Below are 25,245 nucleotides of genomic sequence, written 5' to 3'. Positions count from 1 at the left end.
GTCACTGCCCCCTCATCTTAAAATACTCCAATTTTGCCCTCACACTGCTCACTTTACTTTCTTGTTAATCCCTATCTCTCAGAACTTTTTAAAATGGATTGAGCTTGGGTGCTCAGTAAGGACCCAACTAACTCTTTCCAGAGCCGCATATGGTGCTATGGATGTTAAATTTGTTAGTTCCAGTATGAGACAATTAATAAAGTAATCAAAGGCAAGAGACTGTAAGGCTCTCCTACCCCTTACTTTAAAAATCTATAATTCAAAGACTGTTTCGAAAAGAGATCAGATCTCAAAGTGAAGCTCTGCCACAGCAGTTCCAGGGAGCAGGTTTTTACAGCTGTGTTATGTTGTTTGTATGCCATGCGTTATTCTTTTTGACTGCACAGCTCTTATGCCTCGTTGACAAAATTAACATGTACAATTATAATGCATTGCTGCTTAGAGGAACACATGAGCTGGCCAGCATGAAGAATATTGCATACTCCTGAGGGAGTGACCACTTTTCGCTATTTTGTATTTCTACGTTGGCCAACAGAGTAGGGACATGGCCTCTAGATGTTACCGTAACAAAAACAATAGATGAGGTGAAGAAGAAATAGACTTTACATATCCCTGCCAGATATGTTAAAAAAAAAAACCAAACACAACAACCACCTGTCAAAATGCAGGCAAGGAAGGGAAGAGCAAACAAGATGAGTGCCAGGTGTACCAGGCAGCACTCCCAGTACATTACAGCTGTAATTATTGGTGATTACAGTATGTTGATGCCCACTGCCAGGGCACCACAAAAGGTAAAATCTCTTTCACTGCTGAGTTTTTCAGCAAACACTATACATGCTCAGTGCACTGCTTACTATCTCAAAATAGAAAAAAAGAGTTAAGGAAATCTGTGTAAAATATCTAGGACCAAATTCACTCCCGACCTCAAACAAAAGGCAAAATTCTAGGGACAGATTATTTGAACATTCAGATCAGAATAAAAAATAACTCAGCAGAGAATGAAAAGGATTTCAAAAGATGTCATCTCTGGTGCTCCTAACTAACTGGAAAAGTATATAAGCAGGTTCTTGAGGCATTAGTCCTGCCACATATTGCATGGAAAGGCTAGCATGAACATCAAGGAATCACTCTCTTATGTTTGAGGAGCCCAGGGAAAAAATGCCTATCTTCAGAGTTTCACTGGATATTTCAAATTGAGTTAGCAACTCAGAGTGCTTAGCTTCACTGACAATAAAGGGCATACACATTGATACCTATGAAATCTTAATGATGATTCTTAGCACCAGGTTATCTAAACGTTGGCTGACTGTTAGAGGTGCCCGATTGTGTCAAACTTCCATATAAACCTAAATTCAAATCTGAAGCTACTGCTTACTGCAGTTTTTTATGGTTGGATTGAAAACATTTTGTAACTATCATAACAAGTTGTAGATAGGGAGGATAGAAAAGTCTTTAAGGATAATTACAGCAGCGTGGGATTTCACAGTACTCCCATTTTTTTTCTGGGTCTGTTGTGAAGCACCAAACACCATTTACATCTCCATCAGGATTCCTGCAAAACTGTAATAATTACAAAAACAGAGAATGAAGACTCCAAATGTTAGCCAGAAAATGAAGAAGTCTGTAAGTGCATGATTTTTAAAAAAGTGTTAAACTAAAACTTTGAATTCTTTCTCCTAACTACTATTCCACTGTATGTTAGATGCTTTCTATTTCCCCTGATCAGAAAATTCTCTTTCCTGTGTCTCAAAACCATTAGGTGAAATTTGAAAAATATGATGAAATTGCTGTCATTTTCTTCTTCCACCAAGACTCATCCTAGCTCTAGTGCTTTTTAAGGCCTTATGAGAAATAAAGTTTGAAGTAGGATGAATAATTGCTTTACACTAAAACATTTATTGTTGGCCTAATCCTTCTTCCCCTAAAGTCAGTGTGAGCAAATTAGGTCAGCCTCAAGAATTTGCCAGAAGCCTGCTTAGTTTGTGGCAAACAGCAAAAGACATCGCTTTGGGGTTTGCAGAAATCAGGGAAGTGCTGTATGATTTCTTCTGTGCTGCTTGCCTGTCAGCGTCGACCTCTGTGCTTAAGGTACCAACATCCTAGGTACTATAAAATGCATCCTTCCCTCTTCAGTGCTATTATAGGTCTGGACTATCAACGTGGTGACTTCCAGATATGCTTAACCTGGTCTATAAAGACTGAACGTGAAGTGTTTACTGAGGGGTCATGGACAAAGAAGACAATGTTCAATGACACCAATGACATTAGCAGCTGTTTACATTTTTATCCAGGCCTGCTCCTGGATGAGTCACGGGAGTGAAATATTTGTGGCTATGAGGTTTCTGAGAACTCCACGCTTGACAAGTTCTGCCTCTTGCAGTTTTTGCTACTGTGCCACGGTAGTCTTTACCGTTACCGTTAATGCAGTCTGTGAAAAAAGAGGAAAAGGAAATAATCGTTAGCTCTTGAATCTATATGTGGTGGTGATAAGCAGAAACAAGCCAGACTAAGTACCTTTAGGACTAGCACACTCCCTAGTGTCTACAGCAGAAAGACAAAAATGTGCCCTGTGATATGAGCTCTTAGTCTTTCAGGATGGATGTTTTCCTGGATGTACAGAGTAACTTAACTGGAAAAAATTTCGAGGAACTTCAGGCTAAGCATTTTCTGTAACATATTGCAAATATCTGAAAGGACTCCAGGATTTTTGCTAAGTCAGTATGAGTAAGCACATTCCATGGGAGAAGTGTATTTCAGTTAACAGCTCATTAGGCTGAAAGAGCAACTTTTGCTTCCAAGGACATTAACTTCAGGTACTTTCTTCTTCTGCATGTGAGAAAGAGTACACAGCACCATTTAGGAATGTATCTTTTATCCAGCCCTGCCACCTTCTTTTACAAAGTAAATAATCTGTGAAAAGTTCCACCATAAATTCAGAAAAGTCACACCACCTTGACCAACATGGACTATTATGGAAGAAACAAAGCAGGATAGAAAAAAATCCATTTCTCTTGGTGCATACATTGTGCAAAACATGGTTGCCTATGAAGAATACAACAAGCTAACGTCGACCTCGTGAAAACATAAAGCACAGGACAAGCAAAATTCCTATAATAATACTTTTCACTGTAATCATAGTATCAATAGGACTCAGCTACAGAAATGCTAGAAATTTTGTCTATTTTCCTCGTTCCCCTAAATGAAAAAGATCTCCCACAGAATGCACCTTAAAAATATATAGGCTACAGGATACGAACTGACTAAAGAGTACATGCTTCAAAATTCAACCCTACAGTTCTGAAAGCTGGAGAAGGGATGTGATTTACGTTGCAGCCCTATTGAAGAATAATTTTTATAGATTACTATTTCCTTTACCCACGGACTCTACAGGAGGTGACATTTATAGCCAGCTGTTACCAGATGTGGTGGGAGTAGTCAGGTCACTGTTTTGTGCTGTTGTTGCAGGGGGATCATTTGGTGCGGGCTTTTGTGTATGATCATCACACCTCTTGAGATTGCAGTACTCCCATGTCATGTTGGGGTCCGTGGTGAAACACCATGGGCTTTCATCACCATCTGGGTTTCTACAATAGTTGTCTCTCAAATCCCTGTGAAAATACACACAATAGTCATGCTGCCTGAGACAGAAAATGATCATAGGAATGTCTTGCCAAAAAGATGTGCATCTGTACTACACAGAGATAGATTCATTTATTAAGTTTTTACTTATTGCCAGATATCCTATTACCAGCAAACACATTTATGCCTGTGAAATGAGTGGGGAGCTGTGTTTCACAGACGCATCAGAGTCATGCATACATTCATGCGTAAGGAAACAAAATTCAACTACTGGCTTAAATTCTGGCTGTAATGTATCAGTGTGCTGAGTAGCTAAATAAATGCCCAATATCCTAATAATTTAATTTCTAAATATATATGTATAAGCATACACAATTTTGTGAATGTGTGAATTAGTAATAAATACGCAGGAACATCCATACTGTTGGTGGGCAATTATGCTTTCCCAAAATTTTTATTTTAAAATGTCAAAGGGTTCTTTCTTATATTCAGAAGAATGGCAAACAAATACTTATGCAAATGATTCACCCCCACCCTCCAACATTTCTACTGAATTCAGTGGGACCACTCCCATGCCTGTGCTTGCTGGGGCAGGGGGAAATAGAATTTCTCTTTCTCTCTTAAGTAATTTGCAGAGTTGGAATATTTCCCCATCCTGAATCACATCACTGTCACAGAATACAAAAATTGAAATGCTTCTTTTCTGGATATGTCAGAACACCTTAATTACACATTTTCACAGCTTGATTTCAATTTTTTTAAATGTTTGTGAAAAACAACCCCTCTGAGGATGTTCCAGTTTCACTACATCATTATTTTTGATGTCAAAATATGACTGAAAATGTAAAAAAAAATTATTTAGTGTGACATCATAAAAAAAGCCCAAAAACACAGAAAGTATCAACCTTCCTGCTTATACTTGTAATTCACCACGCAATGATGGATCTCCTAGCAGCTGATACCTTGGTGCTGTCCTACCCTATTAAAAACTGGCACATTAGTAATTTCAATTAGCTCTCTAAGTCATTGCTGGTCCAATTTTGTTAGTCTGAAGAAGACCAGCCAAGAGGGAAAATTCAGTATATGTAATTCTGGTCGACCAATTCCAGCTACAAAGAACATTTAAATGGTAGTTCTAATCATAATATATCTGACTGTGTGTTTTGCAGCCTAAATGCTGTGTTGTCCCCAGATGAAATAAGTAGAAAGGCCACCACAGAGGTCTCAAATTAATAAACAAAATGCATATTTCAACAGATCCCCAGACTCTGGATACAAGTCTCACAGGGTTGGTTACAGAAGCTCACATTTAAGAGTAAAGTGACACATCTGTATTTTACTCAGAATTTAAATAACAAGAAAACAGTTTTTATAAATGAGAGTAACAGAAAATGTTTCAGTGTCTTGGAAAAATTGTCTTTTATTGATACATACCCTGACAGTGTTTTAAAGCACAGATGTGCAAAGATAATATAAGCAGCAATAGTCATTGTCAGATAAAGCAAGAAAAAGTGAGATAAACATACGCATCTGGGAATCTGTCCGGGGTTTTTTCATGCCTGTGTGGGAACATGGAGTTCCAGGCCTGGCATTTTTTTCCTGATGCAGTGATGGAAGCTGTGCCACGATAACTCTGGCCTCTGCCTTGGTAGCACTCCTCTGGCAGGGGAACCTGCACAGGCACATCTGCAGCAAACAGCAGAAACTGGTCTGTTGCATCACGATTTTATGTTCTTATTGAGTAGGCAGAAGAAAGCATCAAACACACAGGATGACAAAACCAAATTATTTGTTTATACAGACAGCATCCAGTGAGAGCATCATGGCCAGCATGAAAAGCAGAAGGACAGAAGGGCATTTCCAAAGATATTTAGAAAACTTTCACAGATTACCCTCATCTGTCAGGTGTCATTCAGTGGAGCAATCACCACTCAGTTTCATTTTGGTATATGTGAACATGTTTGAACTAAAAATCAGAAAGTTCATCGAAAAAATCCTCAAAGATCAGATGCTAATGATTTTGCCCCAATATATTTCTAAAATGGACACTATTTTAAACTTTATACTCTCTATTATCCTTTTGATTGCACTAAGGCTTTCTTGTTATTTTTTGTGCTAAAATGAATGGAAGTTTCAGAAGATACTTTTATTACTTTGGAAGCTCCTGTCCTCTCTTGTGGCTACTTTCAAAAAATGGGACTTCATTTTATAGAGCACTTTTTCATCTTTTTATCCCTGTTTTTCATGTTTCAATTAACTTGCTAAAAATGCCCTATCTTTGGGAAAAAAAAGGAATAATAATAAAAAACCCCAACAACCTCTTTCATCCTGTAATTTTTCAATATTTGGCAGGTTTTGTAACACGCCAAGCAGAAAAACTGCATTAACAACAATGACAAGGTTGACTGGAAAAAAGATTTAACACATTTACAATGAGAAACAATAAATCTCTCACTAGTTTAAAGTCCTTATTTCAAGTATGTTCCACTACTTGTACCAGCAATCCCTTGTTCTGGCCCATCACAGTGGGGAATGGCACAATATTCCCACCGAACGTTGCCGTTGATGGTGTAGCACCAAGGCCTTTTCTCTCCATCAGGGTTTCTACAGTAGTTTTCCTCTAAGCCCCTGAAACAGAAACATCCGCTTTACACACAAAAATCCAAAAGAGTTGTGTGCAAGACTATTAACAACTACTGCATGCAGGACTCAACTCAGTGGTTACATTTATGCTTTTTAGAGATTAATTTACTTTGTGCACCACTATTTTGGGACTAAGCAACAACCTTCAAATTTACAGTCTTAAATGCTGATGATATGCAGAACTTTTCCAATGCTTACACATTCTGCTCTGGTTTTTGAGGCCAAGATATGGCAGTAGAAGCTGACTTCAAAATAGAAGCACCATTGGTGTACCTGACTATTATGGTAAGAACCAGTCAAGGCTGGGTGTCATGAACTGATCCTGGAAGAGTGCGCAGATGAGCACCAGTGCATGCTGCTCTCTGCTCTGTGATAATGGACAGGGTTTCACATGCCCAGGAAAACTTGCAGGACCCAGTTCAACACCCACAGGATGAAAATACGGAGTCAAAAGTCTGGTCAGTCCCAGCTACCCAGCTCTGCAAACCCCGCTCCTCTGACCTTGGAGCATAAAGATGTATTGAAGCATCCTAGACCTTCAGAAAAGTAACTTATTGAAAGTGTGCCAAAACACAGCCAGAAGATTTTAAACATAAAAGTAGTAAATACTTGTAGCTCTGCAGTGGGATGTGGAGGAGACATGTGAGACAAGTATGTGAGAACAAAATAGCTAGTAAAAAAAAAGGAATGAAGAAAAAAAATGAAGATCAAGACCTGAACAAAAGTAATGAGAGCTGACAAAAGATGAGAAAATAATTTATCAACATAACTGTGGAAAACCTGTGCTTCTCTTGCCTCTGCATCTGGATCAATAAGGAATAACTATGTTCTTTGGTATTTAAAAAAATGATGATGCTCAACATACTTGCAGGGATATCTGTCAGGAATCCAACCATGTTTGTGAGGAAACTGTGTGTTCCAGGGTTGGCAGGCTTTTCCTGATTCGGTGACGGCTATCCTGCCTCGATAGTTTTCTCCTTTCCCTGAAAGACACTGGGAGCCCAGGCCAGAGACTGGTAGGTGCATAGCTGTAACAGGATTTAAAAAAAAAAAAAAAAAAAGAAAAGAAATGAAAAATGCTGCTAACTAGTGCTTTCAAATATATTTTAAATCCCTTTGTTTTCTGTAATGTGAAACATTCATATTTTTCTCTTTCCGCAAAGGTGACATTGGTTGAAAGCTACGACAAAATCAAGGTGTACATTTTCACAAGCAGTCAGGCTGCCAAACAGCTGTCCTGTGCCTGCCCTTTTACAGTAGTCAGTAAATAACTTTGCTGGGTTGAGCCAGACTTTGTGCCTGCAGTCCCGTGAGAGCAGAGCTGGAAAGGCAGTAAGTAGTCCAGTACAGCCTTGTATAAACAAGTGGGATGAAGGGAGCACATTCATATAACACACACAGGTAGTGTGGAAGGGCAGAAAGGATAAGGGCCAAGGAAAAATTGTGAGAGAAAGCAAAACAGCCTTCAGTGTTGAGCCCCTGGAGTCAGTGAATTGGGCAAGTGGGGCAGGAGTGAAGGAAAGTGAGTTAGTCTGGCATGTGGGGAACAGCAAAGAAAGTAAGAATAACGATCAGAGGCAGAGAACTGCAGAGGACAGAGGGAAAACAAATATACAGTGCATACCTATTATATATACTTTGCACATGGAATTTCCTGAGGAGACAAAGGTTAGTCTGTTCCTTAAACTTTAAGCACAACATGGAGTTGCTATGGTAACATTCACAATTTACTTTATCATATGTATCACAGAAGTCTATAAATAGTCATTCTTCCATCTCTAATTGAGCATGCTGAGGTGAACTACATCTAGCAAACACATGCTGCTGCTTAGAGCACTGGCAAGTGCAGATGTATAAGAAAGCAAGCTCTAGAGACAAAAACACAAACATTTTTTCTCAAAGTGCAGGCCAGTTCTACAAACAGCAATGCTAATCTAGTTGTTCAGTGCTTTGGAATGTCCAGATTTAGTGTGCTCAGCTTAATCGGTTAAGCTAGCTCACTGATAAATCAGGTTTTTCTCCTGAGGCCTCAGCTTGTTTCCCCAGACTCATCCCTTGCTAAGAAAAAGGCAGTGCTGGCTGTGCTGGCCAGACCCAGTTAAATGTCACAGTACACCCACATGGTGATCTAGGTGCTTTCCAGGAGTTAGCAGGTGAGCTGAAAACTACCACCTCATATAACTTGAATGCCCTGCCTCTCAGGCAAATTGAATAGTAAGGTGGTTGAAGACAAATTAGGGTTTCCATAACGTCTTTGGCATTATTGCACTTCGTGATACTTGCATCCTTGTTGACATTACATGACTTTATGTAATAGAAATTTAAAGAGTGATTCTGTTTATTAATTTGCACTTTCCCTGGTTCACAGTGATTTCCTTGGATTAGTCAGAACCGTGATTTCTTGCCTTTCCCTTCTCTGAACGATTTTAATGTGAAAGCTACCCTCTGGAGTGATCTCAGGAAATCAGACTCACTGCAACGAGGAATATTGCAATATTCCCAGCGTTTAGTAGGGCTGGTAGTGAAACACCAGGGCCGAAGTTCACCATCAGGATTACGGCAATAATTCATCTTCAGGTCCTTCTCTGGAAAGCTGCGTATTTTAAAATGAAAGAGGAGCTTGTGAGTCAGCTATGGCCAGCTGTAGCAATTGGGCTGTCTGCAGGCAGGGTCTCCCAGGCACTGCAGGAATTAATCCAGCACTGAGTGTGACTCACTGTTTTGGGGTAAATCCATGCATATGAGGCTCTTGGGCATCCCAGTGCTGGCACTGAAGCCCAGACTCTGTTCTGGAAAATTCTCCATGGTAGTCTTCACCATTACACTGCATGCATTCCACTGTAGGTTCTAGGCAGAATGAAAACAAAGCAAGGTTTACGAGAGCTGTGAATTCTGATCCTGATCTATTCATGGGAGACTACACTGAAAGGAAAAGAGGGTTTTGCTCCAGATAATGATGAAAGGAATGCAGAAAACCACAAATTACAGCCTAGCCAAATGTATAAAGCTTTAGGGATACATGTTATTTGGAGGGAGAACTTTGTCACATATCTGTATGTACTAATAGCAATGGGATGTATGTAAAACAGAACTTGGGTCAATCTTTACTCTCATTCAAATAAAATAAGTTGCCAGGAGTAAGAGCAGGACAATATCAGCAAAAGATTTTAAAATTTCAGAAAAAAAATTTACAAAATTACTTTGATAACTGGAGCCAATTAAGAAAAAACCTTTGTGTTGAGAACTTAAGTCCCAGCTTGATCTAAATTCACATTTGAAACCAATCTACAATAATAAAGCAAGAACAAATAGCAGGAATAACAATAACATTACCTACTCAGACACTCCTTCTCTGAAAAAGAAATATACCTTCTCCAGTGTACATGACCTGGCCCTCACACTCTGGGATGTTACAGTAATCAAATCTGGTAGCAGGATCTGTTGTGTAACACCAGGGTCCACGTTCATCCCCATCAGGATTTCTGCAGTAGTTTTCTTCCAACCCTGCATTGGGGTGTTTTTCAGGTGTATGACTGTAACAGCATTAAAATTCTGTTTTAATTCCAGTAATTTAGTGGAGCAGAAGGGAAATGTACAACTTGCTTAGGCAGCTGTGGACTCTATTAATTCCAGTAATAATGAGAGAAACAGATTTCCCATTGAAACCTTTCAACGAAATCTGAAAAAACATTCTATAACTACTGTTAGTAGCTTTCTCCCTAGGTCCCAGTTGCAAATGATGAGTGAGTTTACAGCCTGTAAGGACTATGACAGTCTTAAAGGATAAGTATTGTCTTTAATACTTGCATCCAGTTGATGACCTGTGGCTCTGCCATGTATTTTTCTTAGTGGAGCTACTTTGAGTGGAGTATTTCTAGAGAGTATTCACCAAACACAACCGCATCTTAATTTGCAAGATTTTGAAGCAAGTGACCTTAGACTTCTTCCTATAGCAGTCCTCCCAGAGAAGACTAAATGGCTTTTAAACAAAAAATCTAAACATGTACATCCAAGTTTCATTAGAACAACAAAAAATATTTTTTTTTAACAGATAAATCTCCAACAAAGAAAACAGAACCTTTGCTCCCACACTGGCTTCAGCGAGCCCAGTGGCAGCAGCCTGGAGAAAACTCTGCCTGGGCAGGTCCCTTTGGGCTTGGATACTTTGCTGGATGTTTCTTCTTGACTGTCTGGATGACAGGCAGGGGGTCACAGACGTGGACAGTTATCACAGCCTTTTTTTCTACACCTTATACAGAAGAGAGGAATTATGGCCCTACTGTCACCACCAACAAAATTTTCCTCATGTGTTGACAGAAGGAGCATTTCATCTTCTTAAGAGGCCCAGCTTTTAGACACAACTTTTCTAGCTGACAATATACCTTTTCCTTACCCAGGTCATTGCAGTTCTCTTCCAGTAGAGTCCAAATTAACAAGACAGAAGAAGATAAAATTGTCTTAGAAAGTCACCTGACAACTGCCTTTGATAACATGTACTATAAAGTTGTTTATACACATTAAGTTGAGAAAGCTTGGAAGAGATTCAGAACAACATGAAGACAAATCTAAATAAGACCATACTTTGGGTTGTGGGGTGTTTTTTCTGCCCACTTCTGGCATGGAATACCCCTCCGAGTTTTAGCTTCCATTCCTCTGTAGTCCTTCCCAATCCCTCTTTTACACTGTAGAAGGTAAACTGAAATGGAATTGGCTTTGTTAATTCAATGATGTTACAGCATTGCATATTTTGAAACTGAGAATCTTCAGATAACTCTGAAGTTCATCAGTTCATGATGGACCATGTTTTACGCATGTTTTGAACCTCTTGTGCATGCAAACAGCTGTGATTCCATAAGGCATTTAAAAACAAATTAGTTACCGAGTACTAAGCAACTACAGAGGAAAATTCCTGAAGCATTTCTATAAAGCTAGTAAAGGCTAGTTAAGAGAACAGATATAACAAGTTGCAATTGTTTTTGACATGTATAAGATGTATGCTTATACTGCTATACTACTGGGATAAAAAGGAAGGTCTTTCACCAGTAGCTGGAGGTTCTTTGAAATGCATTGCTCATAAGCACATTCACAGTGTGGGTGTCATGCAACTATCCCTTCAGGCCAGAAAATTTTTAGTTATCAAAATATGTTTGTCACATAAGCAGCCCCCAAATCTTTGATTCCTCTCACCCTCAGACTCCCAGATACTTTCTAGTGGGATTCCAAAGCGGAAAGAATGCAAAGCATGTTGATGATGCTTTTATTTGCAACAGACTTTGAAAAACCACCAATTATTTGGGGGAGTGACCTTCATTTCCCCTTTCAGATATTTGCTTGCACAAGAAGGTTCCCCCTAAACCCCAAAATGTAAAATGGAAATGCTAAAGCAAGAACAGGAGACCAGTCTGATAGGAAAGGTGAGCCTTGTTTGGACACCTTGCAACAGTTACTGCTGTCGCAGTGTGTGGCTGGGACTACTAATGTCTGTGCTGCGTTGTCTTGCCAAAAGGGACCTGCTGCCTGGTTGTCAGAGAGCTACTGGTGTGCCCAAAAGTCTTGTCACTACTGCTTCAGCACTGATACTCTAGTAGCAGGTCCCAGCATGACCATCTCTGGTCAATGGCCTTGCCCATGGACTTCCTGGTGTTGCCAGGTTTCTTCTAAATGGTTTTAGCCTGCCTAAAAAAAAGCTGGACACATCTGACACCTGGGGCAAGGGGTGGAGGCTCTGTAGAGCTGGATCAGGAATGAAGACAAGCAAGTAACTTCCCAGTTCAAATGACATGTGGAAACCACCATGGATTTATGCTTTGATATTTGATCCCTCTTAAACAGCATTTAGTAACATGGTTTCTTGCTGTTTGACCCCCAAAGTCTCTTTTACTTTTCTGTCCTGGGCAGGAGTTGCCTGTGCTGCCCTATAACCCCTGATGGTCTGTGTTCCTCAAAAGAGGGATGGGATCAAACGCCAAACTGTATGTCAAGACAAAATTAAGATTTGACTGGGCAAACTGCTCTGTAAAGAAGACGTCTTTAACCAAGTTCTTACAAAACATTTCAGTGACTAATTCCCAAAACTTTGGTTATTAACCCTACAAGAGGGTGAGCATCCTAGATGGCCACTGAGTCTATAAAAATGCCATGGTTCTTGAACTCTGAAAGGCCAATTAGAACCAAAGGAAATCTGACTCAACAAAATGTAGTGAGCATAACCCACAAAACCTATGTATCTGGGCCTTGTGGATTATTCCTGCTGTTAACAAGGAGGCTGTAATCAAAAGAGGATTCCTCATACAGGGTTTTTCCATTAACATAAGGTAAGTAAAACTGTAACTGCCAGATATATATTCATGGAGTTTCCAGAGGGATGAACCTTTCAGTTTTAAAGTAGATGTTTTGTATGTATATGTTGAATCCAGTCCCAAGGAAAATGAGCTCTGGCAAAGACTGGGGTCAGAGTAGCTCTTATGAACTCCAAGGTCTGAGTCAGGCATACATGAGATTGTACAGTCACCATGAACCTAAGGGAGTGGCAGGGTCACAAAATGTCCTGTAGATTACTTTCTTTAAGCAGAACAGATTTCATCATATCTCAGCAAAAAGGAGTTTTACAACAGCTATTTCCTGGTGCTAAGGAGTCATGGTGGGGACGGAAAACTTTTGTGAGGCTTAAGGGAGCTAAATGTCTCTATTTGTAAATTCAAGTTCAGGCAGGGGGATGCTGGCTGTGATTAATTAGATTAGAATAGAATCATAGAAAAAATTAGGATGGAAAAGACTTTTGAGATCATCAAGTCCAACCATTAGCCCAGGACTGCCAAGGCCACCGCTAAACCACGTCAGTAAGCACTGCATTTATGCATATTTTTAAAACCTCCAGGGACAGTGATTCCATCACCTCCCTGGGCAGCCCGTTTCAATACTTCACCACCCTTTCAGTGAAGAAATTTTTCCTAATAGCCAATCTAAACCTCCCCTGGTGTAACTTGAGGCCATTTCCTTTTGTCCTGTTCCTTGTTATCAGGGAGAAGAGACCTACCCCTGCCTGCCTACCACCTCCTTTCAGGCAGTTGTAGAGAGCTGTAAGGTTCCCTGAGTCTCTTCTTCCCCAGACTATACAACCCCAGTTCCCTCAGGTGTTCCTTGAAAGGCTTGTGCTCCAGACCCTTCACCAGCTTCAGTGGTGATTGTTGCTTCTAAGAAGGTGAGTATCACTTTTATGATGCACTTTAACAGCCTTTTGAGAAATATCTCTGGTTTGAGGTGGACTGGGGCCATTACAAATACAAAATGCTGACATTTGGATTATCCAAAGACTCCACAAAGATGTTGGCAGTGGTAGCTGTGAGCTTCAGAAGGAACGAGATAGTCATATATTCCTGCTAGTGGAAAGTGGAAGGAAGATGACTCTACATCCTCTGTTTGAAAAAAAAAATAAAAAAAATTAGGCACTGTAAATCTGCGCCCTGGAAAAACAAATGAAGCAACTCTTTGGCTGCTGGAGCTAAAAGCACTTCCTGCTGAAGCAGACTCTCATGAAGAGGTATCCCTATGAAGGCAGAGGTAGTGCATTGCATAGCAGCAGCACACGAGCTGAATGGTATAGCCAAGGGTGACAGTGTGTCCCCCACCTGTCAGAGGTGGGCATCCTGGAGTGCAGAAGGTGTCAGGAGATAAAGCTGAGACAAGCAGTTCCCAAATTGCTGCAGATTGTAAGAATGCTGAATGATGAGGAGATGATGCCTGATAACTCATTAGATGAAAATGAGGAGTCTGTGAAGCAGATTTTTTCCCCCGCTAGTATCGAGCTGCCTCAAGGCTCAGGTATGTGGGTTGGGTTGTTTCAAATAACCATGACCATTAGCACAAGGATAAATCAGGGAAAGAGAAAATAGGTTCCACATGAAAGGATTTGGTATCCATGACCATTCATGACTGTGGCAGTGCCTAATTGCAGCTTTCAGTGACAGTGATAGATGTTAAATATGAGGGAGACTTGACCTCCACTCAGTCTGCAGTGGGAGCTGAGAAGAGCCAGCCTCTAGTTTAAAATTATCAGGAAAGGTCTCCCAGCCACAGCAAAGGACTGGTAACTGCAGAAGGGCTAGAGCTGAATGTGTTTGCTATGACAGCCTACACAGTGATTGCAGTGAAGGAAGAGAGGTGGCTGCCTGCCATGCTTAGGTGGGATTCTCACCCTGCGGAAGGACAGCAAGTAAGCACGTCTCTGTCCTGGGCCTGACAGCCAGACAAGTGCCTCCATTCGGTGGGGACCCCCTGCCATGATAGTCATCTACAGGCTTTTGAGCTGGTCCCTCGGTGTGAGGAACCAGACACGGTGTCTCCTCCTGCAGTGGACTCAGGTGGTGACATTTCCTTCAGTCCTGCTCATGGCCAGGAAGGAAAAGCTCTGCTTCCAAGAGGATGAGGAGGGAGGGGAGCAGACCTATATCTCACCCTACAGTTTCAGTTAAAGCTAAAATGTAAACAAGACAAATCCATCCTGAAGCATGAGAAGGTGCCAAGCTAGGCCTTTTTTTTTTTTTTGCCTTTTTTTTTTTTCAGGAAAAGCTGCCTCCAACGTGGGTGTGAGCAGCAGAGCTGAGGGCTCTGACTAAATTTCTAGGTTACTTGTGTTCAGGAAGGTCACTGGGATGAACACTGAGGCTGGAGGCACTAGGCCTGTCTTCCAGGGAATAGCTGTGGAGGACGCAGGCAAGAAAGAAGAGAAGCCAAAGAATGCTGTCTCCTTTTCCTGAGACACCAAGGCTCCTGGGTATCAAATCAAGCGTTTTGCTGCCGGCAGAAGCTCAGGTGTGTTTCTTCAGATGTTTCAGAAGTTTGGGAGAGCTTGGACAATGGCAAGCAATGTAAAGGGGCCTTGACGAGGTTAGGGATGTTGTCTTAATTTGTACCCCTTTAAGCCTGAGTTATCGTGTGGCCCTCTGACAGCATACAATTAGGATCAATAAGGATTATTTATTCATTTAGAAGGGCTCATTTCAATTTAATAATTAATGACTTGTGCATGTGCCTATTCACTTTCAACATATGCAGAGGAATTTTCAGAGCACATATTCATCCTTTATCCTGTTCTAACCTCAAAGGAAAACTCCAACCAATTTTGACTTCAGTGAAAAAACATCACATTTAAAATGCTGAGGCACTGGCTACACCCATTGTTTCCACAGATACTCCACTTGTGCCAGAAATTATTTGGCTGAACCTGCTCCAATATTTTTCTGTAATGGTGACTCACACATCTGTGGTCTATGAGAAATGTGAAAAATAACGGTGGAGAAGAGCTCTCCATAGGCTTTAGCCTTGTGAGGTCTGTTACTGGGGCATGGGGGCACAGGACTATAGAGCTAAAATCTTTTGATCAAAGCAGCCGCAACAGCAGTTTTGCCTTTTAAAACAAGAAGGAATCTGACCACAATCACACTCAAGATCAAGCAGTACACTTCAAATTCTAGCTTTTATGGCTTTAGCAATCTGTCTGAGCTAAGCATAAACTGCAAGTTCAGGAAAACTGGTGAGAAAATCCACCTGTCATTTGCATAGAAAGGAGACACCAAGGGACACATATTGCACCATAAGAACAAAATGTCACTGGCTGATAATCAGCTAGAGGTTCAGTTAGTACTTACTGAACATATCTGTTATGAACCAGGATGTACCCAGTGTTGTGAACCTGGCAACCCATTATCCAGCCTAGTAGCAGAATTAGGTTACGGATGTGTAAATGTTAACACTTTAGGTTTTTGTTATGTTTAAGCCAAATCTCCAGCAGATGTTAATGAATTCATCAGCACTGTATCAGTTCATACTAGCTGGGAATTTGGACATGAACCGCTTTCTGTTTAAAACTTTGATATGGTAAATGGGACCTGCAGCATGGTTATTCATGCAGGTTCCTTTTTCTGTCTATCTTTCAAATGCTTCAGAATTGTAAAGACACCAAAAATAATCTGAAACTAAGTGAATTATTCTTAACAAGAAATGTTCACTATTCATCTTACATATTGGTTAGCAATAGATTTATTTTTCCCAGAAGACTCATTGAAGTTAGTGTTTGTGACTGCATTATCTATGTTCCCACAAAATTTATGAAGATAATCTAGTTATTAAAAAAATATTTATTTTCCCAGCTATATAGAATGTATTCAAAACTTAGAAAAGCATTAATTCCAAAAATAATCTTAAAACCAAGCCACTTATCTGAGCCTGCCATATAATAAGAATTAAGCATAAACAAAACAGCTTACAAAATGCGAACATTTGATTATAATTTAAAATAACACAACAATTATAAGTCAATACAGTTATTTAAGACAAATAATTCTTGACTGAGTTATTACACAGAAAATTAGAGAAGTGGGTACATAGGCATAGATAATCCTGTGGTCTTGAGATTTTGTATGACCAAGGACTCCACTGGCTCCATGAAGCAGAGGACTGCAAATACTTAAAGGGCAGAGAAATACATGATTTTTGCTTTGGAGTATGTTTATTCTGCCTGGTCCCAACAATACATGACCAAAGGAGTTAAATACAAGTTCAAATATAAGAAGCCTTGATGCTATATGTGGACTTCTCTGGCAGTTTCAGCCCAGTACATAATGGGTGCAGGCCCACCTCACTGAAACTGTCCCCACCTGCAACGGCTGCTCCATCACTGCAGCAGAGAGTGTAAGGATGTCATTAAAATAGGTTTGATGTGTAAAGTATAGCATCTTACTATATACATACTTTTCTTCTCATAAAGAACTACATCCACGCTGTCAAATGTCACTGTCATTTTGGTGTTTTCAGCCAGTGTTAAACACTGTAGCTTTTTCCTGGTGAATAGGAAAGCCCTGTTGAAATTAAGAAGGAAGCAACATTGACGTAGGAAGAAATATTTTAAATTAAATTCAAATTAATTAACTCATAATTATTTTTCTATAAATTATTAATTTATCAGCACTGCCTTGTATCAATTTCTGTATTTCAGATACTGCACTCAGTATCTGAGACACTGAGTAAGAGACTGACATTTTCTACTGCACCAAAGTGGATGACTTTTTCAGGATGTATGACTACGTGAGTAAGTTGGTGTGTGGGAAGCTAGTTACTCCATTGGCAAAACATTGTCAACAGCATCCTAAGTGCTCAGGTCAGCACCTTTCCCTACAATGAATTAGAAGTATCTCACTCTTCTTTTGTGAAACAAGGCAGCACCCAGCTAAAGAGGCGTAAGCAGCTCTCCACCTAACATTGGGTAAGAGCAGGAACTTAAGCATTTACTACAGAATGAGTAATACATTGTAAATCCATGCTTTACTTGACCTTGTGGCAATTTATGGGTGGAGATAAGCCACAAGATAAAGGCACAGGCATGGGAGGCACTGCTGCAGCAGGATGGGGTTGTTGGTTCTGAGCAACAGTAGGAAAACATCATTGATATGCAGGCACCCACAATGACATAGTTTGAAGATTCAACAGAAATTACCTGCAATTAAAATTTCTTTCTGCTTCACATTTCTCTGCACATTCTTTTTCATTATTTGTATTGTAAACCTGTTTATTTCGAGTAAGTAGCCAAACACCATCTGTTCTTAAATAGTCATCCAGTATATCTCCTTTCACTACAAAGGGAGGAAAGAAATCAGACATTAAAAATGAGAATGCTGCAGTTAAGAATCTACAAGGCAACACAGGTTGGCAAAAGCTTAGCTAACAGAAAAGAAAATGTGATGTTAGTTACCTGGAAAACACTGCAAATTATAAACTTAAAAAAGAATACAATACATATGAAAATGCAGCAGGAAATTTATTACTCTGGCTGAAGTCCAAATCCTTATAAACCTGGACATGACACATGATAATTGAACAGAATACTCAAATATATGTGAGCAAACCATTTTCTTCTTTTATATATGTAACTTTCCAGACTTGACCAGTACTAATCCAGAAGACATAAATAATATTTTTAAGGCAGTTTTGTGGACCATCACCTCGGAGCAAGTGAGTTAGAGCTGATAACAATAAGCAAATAAAAATAACGTCATTAGCTGTTTCTTCTAACCCAGCACAATCACACAATGATACATTCCTGGTATTCTGACATATTAAATGCCTGGGCTATTAGAAAAGCATACAAACTGTACCGAGATGTTTTTAACAGTACTTTGTAAAAGTCATTTAAGTGCCATACAATGATATGCAATGTTAAAGTACTAGGAATATGATATCTGATTGAAATCTGATTGAAATTTATACTACATACGGAATATTTATTAACAGAATTTGTAGATGAGCTTGAAATTCATATATTATCCTTAGTGGAACACCTGTCTTCTTTTGGAGTTGCAAAAAACAATTCTAGGCATATTCCTGGAAAAGTTGATCTAGTTATTGAAGATTAAATTTCTACTGCCCCCCGGAAAACAAGAGAGAACATTTTCTTGTTAGTGACAACAGAAAATGTGAAATTGCTGGAATATAAAGGAGCTTTTTCATTTTTAATTTTGTTTTAAATATTTAATTTTAAAACTTTAAAACTCCTATCATAGAGGATGAAAACCAGGAACACTGTGCCTAGCAATGCTTGGCAGTAAAATGGCTTTAGTATTTGATCCAAAGCCTGCTAAAACCAGAGAAAGCAGTCTCTCTAACTGCTATAGGTTTTGTAGCAGGCTTTTGGGATGCTTTCCAAAGGTATCCCCATTTCTGGCCATGCGGTGTGTTTTCAGGGAGCCATTTGTTCCCCAAAGCTGTTGCTCTTCTGGTGTCTTTAATGAACACAACACTGGAGCAATCACAGCTCTTGTGGTTGTTCACAGCACAGTTGTTGTTCAACAGCAACTCTCTGGCCAGGAAGCCCCAAATCCATCATCGTCCAGGTAAATGATGAAACAGGGATTCGAGGTCCCACCTTCATCAAATGGATCTTGCAAGCCCTTGATCCCCATGTCACCCAGGCAAGCGGAAGGCAAAGGACTCTTACCTGAGCTGAGCAAGAAAAGAAAGAGAAAGGCAGCTCTGCTAATCCCCATTTTGGCCCAGCTGGCAGGTGCTGGAAGTTGTGTGTGTCCGTGCACAAAGTTTTATTGACTTGCAGTGGAGTGAGGCAGCATCAAACAAACAAGGCAGGAGGATTAAGTTAATCATTCTCCCATGCTGTGACCCCCTTTGCCGTGGTGTGGCCATTGAACCAGCCTTGAATTGGATGGATTACCAAATCGGACTCAATCATTTGTACTGGATGCTGGGAAATCTGAAGGTACTCTTTTGTTTTGTGGGGCATATTTGTGTTCTGAGATTGCTTGGCCTCGCTTTGCTGAAGTAAAAGATGGGGATCATGGTGGTGGTAAAGTATGGAAACCTGGGCACAATCTAATTCTACAAGTCCTTTATATTCAGCTTTCAGTCCCAGCAGTATTTTCAGTCACAGACTTGGACTGCTCTAGTTGGAACTGCTTCTGATTTACACTTTTGTGTAAGCCAGTCCCCAAAACTAAACCCTGATAATGCTAACTTTGCACCAGAATTTCTTTCAACAATCTCCAGAGTCCTTCCTGGGGGAAAGAAGCTTCCTTCCTTCAGTTGTTTCCCATTTCTGGATTGTTTTTTATTCATTATTTGGGAGGCAGTGTTCACTTTGGTTCAGTGTATGATGTGCATTTGCCTTCCAGGCAAAGCTCCTGGTATCTCAGGTCTGCCCAGACCTCAGAGTGCATGCAGGGTGCGCCACACATTTCAGCAACACCACCTCCATCACACCCATGGGGCTCAGCTAAGGCAAGCCAGGCATCCCCAGCCAGAGTGCTCTCAGGAGTTTTAAACTGGTTTGCCTGGCAAGTGGGTATAGCCTTCAGCTGGGGTTGGTGGGGCACAGGAGAACAACAGTTAGGAGCAAGGTGAGAGTCCCACATATTCTCCTCTGTGCTGGGAGGATGATGGTTCTGGAAAGGCCACGTACAACAACCACATCCCTGTGAGCAGTGATGACTAGGCAGGTCACCTTGGGTAAAAGCATTGGTCAAATGGTACATGCCTCCAGGGTACAGGTGGGAAATACACCCTGGGTTGGTAGGGAGGCAGTGGGGAAGTGGCCTTTCTGCCTCAGCTCTGGGACACTGCAGAGGGCTCTCAGTAGGGAGCCAGTGTGTAGCCTGCAGTCAGGGTGGGCAGAAGTGATGCCAGTAGGAAAACTGAATGATTGGTCTTGGTAGCTGTTTTGTGGTCAGTTGTGTCCATGTACCACCATACCCACAGCTCATCCACATTCCTACCTCCACAGTTACTTTTTGAGCATATCATTCAACCTCCACCACACCTGGCAGAGGGATGGAACTCTGATGTTCCTACAAGGCACATCAACATCAGTCATCAGAGGAAAGAAATCAATTTTTTTTTCCGTAAGAACACTCATGGTGGAAGCAAACACCATTCATTTCTGCTTGGCCAGTCAGCAGGTCTGTCACCGCATGCATAGGTAAATCTTGGGAACATTTACCTCATACATATGGATGTGCAAGAGACAGTCTGTCCTAATGGAAGCAGGAGTACATCACAGAGAGATTATGGAGACATGAATGGGAAGAAGCAGGATTAGGGGAACATTTGGAGTGAGGAGGGTGTGGAGGACCTGAAGATTTCCCAGTTTTATATGGGAGAGAGGTGGGGACAGCAAGAGGTGCAGGAGGACATGATGAGCAGGCATATGAACTACACAGAGCCAAGCCTTTCTTGTTCCGCCACTGACAGCATTACTTGCTCTGCCCTCAGACAGCAAATGCCATAGACTATATAGGCAGAAGTCTGAAGCCACTCTAGATCTGCTAGTAAACAGCATGGAAAATTCTTTTGGATCTCATATGAATCTTAGACTAATCAAAAGCAGAGAGATTTTTATGCCCATTTTCTATTAGAAACAATGGAAGCCACACCTTTGCTCGTGAAAACTATGCTGTAATCCTACCTGATTTTGTTTGGGATTTTCTGCAGAATGTGCTGTCCTGGTAATGTCCAGAAGAGTGCAGCAAATGATACTTTTTTGACAAAGTGGGTGACATTAAACCCCCAGCATAAGCAAAGGCGTCAGATGCTTATATGAAACATTGGCAGAAGATGTTTGTCCATATGCTTGAAAAAATCCCAAGGGATTTATTATTTTGCTGCTCATATCACAGCTTGCAAGGAAATTTGTCTAATGCAAATATGCTTTTCTTTTTTCTCAATTCGCCCTTTTCCTTCCCACCACAATACAAGAGGCTTAAAGTTGATTGTTTTTAAGTCATGTAATATTAATAGATTCAAAAGCTTGATTGTCTCAAAGCAATATACCATGTAGGAAAGACAGCATGCAAGCGTGAAATACAGAGAAAAAAAACAGAATGGAAAGAGCAAGGGGAAAAAGCCAAATTATCATTATTACTGTAAGATAGATACTGAAAAACCTAATAAATGTTATGAGGTAGTGAAAAATAGAGGGACCTATTTGGAACAAAAAAATCCCACAGATTTTGTGACAGCATAATGCAGATTTTGTCTTATTTAGAAAAATAAGAAGGAGAAGAAACAGCATCCTTAAAAAGGAAAATAACTAAGGATAAAATGAATAAACAATTTTTGAGCTCAAACTAATGCTCTTATATTAATTTGAAAAAATGTAGCTATAGAGCTGCATAGTAATGAAAACTAAAAGGAATCTGAATGTCAAGTGTCAAATTATAAAATACTTTCATTAGGCTTTCAGCTTGGAAAAAGTTTTACACATGCTTGCTCATCCTGCACCTTTGCTAAGGAACGTCACACAGCTCTGCTGCACTGACTTCGAGTGTGTATTTCCTTTAAGTGATGAACAGGAGACTTGTCAGTTAATCAAGGAGATACTTCCAGCCACTGATTCAATAAATTCTGTCAGTGGAATATAAAAATTTCTACTGACTTCAGAGGGCTTTTAGGCAGGCCTTGTAAAATCCCCTGTACTCAGCACTGGTGAGGCTGCACCTCAAATACTGTGTTTGGTTTTGGCTCCTCAGTACAAGGCAGTCATTGAGGTGCTGGAGCGTGTCCAGAGACGGGCAACAGAGCTGGGGAAGGGTCTGGAGCACAAGTCTGATGGGGAGCGGCTGAGGGAGCTGGGGGTGTTTACCCTGGAGAAAAGGAGGCTCAGAGGAATCCTTAGTGCTCTTTACAACTACCTGAAAGGAGGTTGTAGACAGGTGGGGGTCGGTCTCTTCTCCCAAGTAGCAAGTAACAGGGCAAGAGGAAAGGGCCTCAAGTTACACCAGGTGAGGTTTAGATTGGATATTAGGAAAAATTTCTTCACTGAAGGGGTGGTGAACCATTGGAACAGGCTGCCCAGGGAAGTGGTTGAGTCACCATCCCTGGAGGTATTTAAAAGACTTGTAGATGTGGCACTTAGGGACATGGTTTAGTGGTGGACTTGGCAGTGTTAGGTTGAGGGTTGGACTTGATGATCACCTGAATCAGGTGAACTATTAGGGCACTGTTCAGATACAATGAGCACAGAGCAGAACCTAGCTCCATTCATCACCAACATGTGAAAGACATTTTTATAAATTTCAGTACCTCATTTTTGGGGGTCTCCATTACAGATCATTTGCTTATTCTCATGGATACTTACATTTTTTCCAGAGAATGCTACTGATGATGATGATTACTATTACTATCAGGTCATCTACTTGAAATCAGAGCCCAAGCACTAAGTACTTGAGATATGTATGAGACTTTCTCAACCCTGAAGAGATTACTCTGGAAGGAGACAAGGAAGGGGTGAAGAAATAAAATGGTATGGCCAAGGCAGTAGCATGAGCAGAAACCCACATTGGCTGTGCCCACTTCAGAAATCGTTGCACATGAGCACTTGGCTTCACATGTAGCAACCTATTGCTTGTGTTTTTAACTAGTAAAGGGAGTGTCTGTGAGAAAGGACATGAGAAGAAGGCAAGAAACTAGTGCCTTCCCCACCTGGAGCAATGCATCTGCTTAACGTGTACCAGGAGCTCAGGACTGTTTCTGAGGCACCTGCATGTTAATGTTTGTCCCATTGACACTGTCACCTGGACAAAACACTGCAGCAAGTTTCCTATTTATAAAATGTGGGCAAAAAATATTTCATTGCCTGTCTGCTGTGAGGTTAGTAAATTCAGGCTTGTTTGGGAGTGGAAAGGAAAGGATGGCATAAGTGCTAAGCATAATACTTTTACCAGGCTGTGAGGCAGGTATGGTTCAAAATCTACAGGCAATTATTGAAATGTTATAAATAATACTGGTTTGAGGCCTCATCCAAACACATGAAAAATCAAATCAAGCTCTGTGACAGAGTAACATCTTGCTCCTCCCAAGTTAAAGAACTGCAAATCAGACAGAACTTGCTGGGAAGGTGTATATGGGATGGGTCAGAGGAAAGGAGACAGAATAAAAAAGATTGGGTTGTTTTGGCTAGAGATTATATTACTAGAGGAATACACAAGAAGAACCTTCAAATGTAGACATAAATAGATGTCTATTATAACATATGTATGTATGTATATATATGTGTGTGCATATATATATAATGATTACTGCAAAGAAGAGTAGATAGTCTATTCACCGTAAGTGTGGAGGATAAGGCAAGCAGTATGGATTTAAATATACAAAAGAGATTTAAAATCAAGATTCAGAAAAATACCTCTTTCATGCAAAGGAGAGTGAAGCACTGGAATTTTGCCTGGGGAGGTTGTGAGATCTTCAGGACTGGAAGTTTTAGGAACAGGTTTGATAGATGCCTGACAGACATTTTGGATCTGTATGTGTTCCTACACTATGATGGCTGAACTAGATAATCCTTTTTGTTGTCCTTTTCTTCTGATTCTGTGAATTAGATTTGTGACACCTAAACAATCCCTCAAGACAGCTGTACTGCAGCTCTCCACAAGCACTGACAATAATCCTCCTCTTTTCTCTGCAGGATGGCTTTTGCACCTTCTGCTCCACTGATCTTCTCTCATAGCTCATAGACATGAAAAGAGGAACTGTTTCTAGGACCCCAGAGCTTTATGTACTCAAGTTCCTGCAGCCACTGCCCTCATTAACCACCTTGGTTATATCTACATGCCCTGCGTAGTTGGCAGGCTCCAGTTCAGTGCTGTAGGTCATCTCTTAGAGCACTTTGGTTTCCTTTGGGAAAAGTACAGCACCCTGAATCCTTCCCCCGGGAAGACTAATTGAGCAGAATAACTCTTTTCAGAGAAAGAAGAAAAATCTTTTCCAAACCACTCTGGGAACATTCAGAATTCTCCTTTCTCAAAGCTCTCCAGTATGAGCCTACAACAAACATAATTTCATTCAAGTGACAGCTCCCCCTGCCCCGGGGCACACCAAGCACAGTTGGTTTGCCCCTGCTTTTCACAACATAATTGCAACTTCTGGAGTTGCCTCACCTTGACAATTCAGTTGTTTTTAGCTGGAGTGCCCCCAGCTATGTCGAGAAATACATGCAAGTCAGACTTGTTTAGGCCTGATCTCCTGGCCTCTGCCAGTTCTCCTGTAGCTACTGAGGGACAGTTTATGTCCTCCTGGCACCTGCCAAACTGGGGCTCTGGCTCCCACCCAGTGGCTGCTGTCCTGCCTCAGGCTTTCATCCACCCAGCCTCTCAGCATCAGCACCACAGGCGTTACCAGCACGCTCCCAGCACTGCTGAAAGCTCTTTACTTAGAATAGTCAGATAATAAATTATCAGATAATAATATGTTACAGAAAAACATCTTGACCTAAATGACCTTGCTAAATAAGAGACTGTTATTCATTTTAGTCTGTATGACCTGCACACACATATTGGTATATAATTGAGACCCACCTAAAGGACAGAGTACTTTGATGGAGCATACTCAGAGGAATTATGTTCTTGTTAATAGTCATAAACAGCTGGTTCTCTAGGCCTAACTCCTTCCAAAATTCAAGGTCTCTACAGCTTGTTGCCTTTGAGGAAGGTTTGAGGCACAGGTCTAGAGCTCATTTCCTCCTGAAAT

General features: G+C 40.7%; 1 protein-coding gene across 2 annotated transcripts in view; it reads right to left on the bottom strand.

Annotated features, from left to right (window-relative positions):
* Positions 1-19,331, bottom strand: part of LOC130151943 (plasminogen-like) — a 29,246-nt gene extending 9,915 nt beyond the window's left edge. Inside the window, exons 1-13 of one of the 2 annotated variants that reach the window (XM_056344733.1) lie at positions 19,211-19,331; positions 17,714-17,849; positions 16,972-17,078; positions 10,804-10,918; positions 9,592-9,755; positions 8,940-9,069; positions 8,697-8,815; positions 7,088-7,250; positions 6,077-6,207; positions 5,106-5,265; positions 3,418-3,608; positions 2,280-2,428; positions 1,467-1,560 (exon numbers count right to left, since the gene is read on the bottom strand). In XM_056344733.1, the coding sequence (XP_056200708.1) occupies positions 1,467-1,560; positions 2,280-2,428; positions 3,418-3,608; positions 5,106-5,265; positions 6,077-6,207; positions 7,088-7,250; positions 8,697-8,815; positions 8,940-9,069; positions 9,592-9,755; positions 10,804-10,918; positions 16,972-17,078; positions 17,714-17,849; positions 19,211-19,259 (1,708 nt within the window). In that variant the 5' untranslated portion in view covers positions 19,260-19,331. The remainder of the gene's footprint in view (positions 1-1,466; positions 1,561-2,279; positions 2,429-3,417; positions 3,609-5,105; positions 5,266-6,076; positions 6,208-7,087; positions 7,251-8,696; positions 8,816-8,939; positions 9,070-9,591; positions 9,756-10,803; positions 10,919-16,971; positions 17,079-17,713; positions 17,850-19,210) is intronic. The other variant, XM_056344732.1, reaches the window with a different exon arrangement.
* Positions 19,332-25,245: the final 5,914 nt, after the last annotated feature.

The sequence above is a fragment of the Falco biarmicus genome, chromosome 6, assembly GCF_023638135.1.
Source record: "Falco biarmicus isolate bFalBia1 chromosome 6, bFalBia1.pri, whole genome shotgun sequence".
NCBI lineage: Eukaryota > Metazoa > Chordata > Aves > Falconiformes > Falconidae > Falco > Falco biarmicus.
This window is presented reverse-complemented; position numbering and strand designations above follow the sequence as displayed.